This window comes from Nestor notabilis, unplaced genomic scaffold (assembly GCF_000696875.1).
Source record: "Nestor notabilis isolate BGI_N333 unplaced genomic scaffold, ASM69687v1 scaffold33312, whole genome shotgun sequence".
In the NCBI taxonomy this organism is placed as follows: Eukaryota; Metazoa; Chordata; class Aves; order Psittaciformes; family Psittacidae; genus Nestor; species Nestor notabilis.
Genome location: NW_009917545.1, coordinates 1 through 2643, shown reverse-complemented (window position 1 = coordinate 2643; position 2643 = coordinate 1). Strand labels below are relative to the sequence as shown.

Genomic DNA, 2643 nt, shown 5'->3' with positions numbered 1-2643 from the left:
CTTTCCCTTCCTAGGGGCAGGATCCTTCTCCTCCTGCGCTTGCTGGCTGATTATGTGCCTGGAGTTGGCTTTGTCACACGTAAGTGGGCCCCACTGCTATATCCCTGCTCCTGTTGGGTGGAGAAAAATCAGGGGAGTTGGGTAGGATGTTTGTCAATAGGTTTCCAACTTGAAGAAATAGGGAAGTTCCTCGAATGATTAGCATGGGTGCACCCTATGTTGGTGTGTGTGTGTGTGTTTTAAACTGGAACAGGAAAGGATGAATTGCTTCCTGGCTCAACCACAGTGGTAAACTTCTGTGTGCCCTCCCCAGCTGCAGAGCTTGGTCTCTGCCACTTAGGCCTGGTCTCTTGGGCTCCCTTTCTGCACCTCACCAGAGCCCTGCTTTGCAGCCCTGTTTCTGAACCTTTGATCCCCAGTCTGCAATGCACACATGAGGGGGAAATGGGTGCCTCGAGGTACCAACACAGGCAGGAACTGATTAAAGGGGTGAACTAGGTGTCTGTCTTCTAGTCCTTTACCAGCAGATCCCTTTATTATGGGCCAGAATTCCACCTCCCCCTCTTCCCTGCTGATGTGAAGCCTTCTGTGGAGTGATTCATGGCAGTGATGTGGCGTTAGATCAGCCTGGCATCATGGCATTGCCCTTTCTTTTGGGAGGTCACAAAGCTGGCTAGCTCAGGAGCTGCTTCCTTCCAGTTAGTGCTTGCAGGGAGGTTTGGAGCCTGCATTAAGCCATGTGCTACATAAGCATTTTCACTCTACAGCAGTTGCTTCTACAGCAGTTGCTTCTGTGTGTGCACCTGCTTGTTATTGCTGAGTTGTCTTCCCTGTGCCACAGCAGTGTCCTCCTGACTCACTGCATCCAGATTTTCCCCTTGCACATTGTAGACCTCCCTTCCCACTCAATCTTGGATGTGTCAGCTCTGAGGGAGTGGTGTCCCACACCATGGCCATGTTTCACACCCAACTTGGTCCTGCTCTGGTCTCTGCCACCGCAGCCCAAAGTTGTCTCCCATCTTGACAAAAGTAACTGTTCTATTCTTGGGTTCATCTGGAGGTTTGGGATTGTTTGGTATCATAATGAGAGGGGGGGATATATATACAGCTTGTATATATAGCTTGAAATTCTTGCCTTTCTATGTGTGATTCCTCTGCTCTCTTGTTTCAGGGCCCCTGATGGATTACTTGCCTGCTTGGCAGAAAATCTATTTCTATAACTGGGGCTGATGAGAAGATGATGATTGTTTTCTGTGAAGATTGTGGCTGGACATTTCTGAGGAGGGCAAGCAGGCTGGGAGGGATGCTGAGAATGTCTATTTTTGAAACCATCAATGAGAAGCTCCCATTCTGCAGGGTGGGGAGGGGGGTGTATGTAATTTTTTTAACAGATCTAGCTGTGAATGATGGACATGACATGCGTGGAGGGACCCTGGCCACCTCTTTCTCTGGACCATTCTGTGGCTACAGTGATGGTGATGGGACAACCTCTTTTTTTAAGCACTTGATTTTTTTCTCCTTTTGTACAGCTGCACTATCATAAAGCCAAGGCAGCACAGGGGTTTTTTGGAGAGCGCTGTCTCCCACCTCATGGCGCTGAGGTTGACCTGCAGCCTGCTTGTGTTGGCCCTGCCTGGTCAATCTGCTTGGAGCAGGCTTGTCTGTCAATAAACTGACTGAATGGAAAGAACTGAGGTGAAGGACCTCTCCCTCTTTGTGTGGGATCCCCTCGTGTCTGCGTGCCAGCAGGTCTGTCTCAGAAAGAGTGACTTGCAGTTTTTTAGCCTGGGTTATGCTATCCTTTGTGGTAACCTCTCTAACTCCAGGTGCCTGGTTCAGTGCTCAGTTTCCTGGGCATCCCCTGGGGGTACAGAGCTTCAGTTTGCAGGCTGTGTTCCTAGCACCTACTAGTGTGTGCTAAAAGGGTTTGCAGCATGGCTGCCAGCCAGTGCTCAGGGACTTGGCCAAGGGCACAGAAGAGGAGAAATGAAGAGATTAATTCAGCAAATACTGCTGTTCCACACTAAATAAAGGGCCAAAGAGAAGCCTGGGTGGCCATGGGCATATTTTTGTATCAGCTCTGCTAACTGGGGGCCAGTTGAGGCATCGTGCTGCTGTGGAGGCTCCCTTGGCCAGGACAAAGGGGCAGCCAGCTGGTGGCACTGTGCAGAGCTGCCAAGTGCCAAATGCCTTGGCCACAAGTGGGCGATGGGAGCATTCCTACATGAACCATCCTTGAGGGCCGCTGGCCTGCAGGGGTCACAGCCTTCTTGCCTCAGAAATAGGGGGGTATAGCCCACCCCCCACCCCTTACGGGCCAGTTGATGACAACAGGGCAGTGGATTCTGTGTTGGCACCTCCCTGTACTGTGGCACTGTAGAAAAGCCATGAGTGAGAGACCATGTTCCCTTCATTAGGATATTGCAGGGGGTCACTCCTGGGGACATGGAGGCACTGAGATGAGATGAAGAGATTTGCTTTTGGAGGGGTCACAAGGGAGGAACATGGTGGTAGTGAGGGACAGGGAAGGGAAACAGCCCTGAAGCTGTGTCTGCATGGGAGGGATGTGCACCAGTGCAGGGAGGACTGTGAGCAGAACCTGGGCAGGACACACAGCCCAGGACCAGAAGCTGATGCAGCAGG

General features: G+C 51.4%; 1 protein-coding gene across 1 annotated transcript in view; it reads left to right on the top strand.

The window, feature by feature from the left end:
• Positions 1-1573, top strand: part of PEX16 (peroxisomal biogenesis factor 16) — a gene marked incomplete at its 5' end in the record, with an annotated part of 5611 nt that extends 4038 nt beyond the window's left edge. The window contains 2 exons of the mRNA XM_010009284.1: positions 15-79; positions 1172-1573. Coding sequence (XP_010007586.1) covers positions 15-79; positions 1172-1230 — 124 coding nt within the window. The remainder of the gene's footprint in view (positions 1-14; positions 80-1171) is intronic.
• Between the last annotated feature and the right edge of the window lie 1070 nt (positions 1574-2643).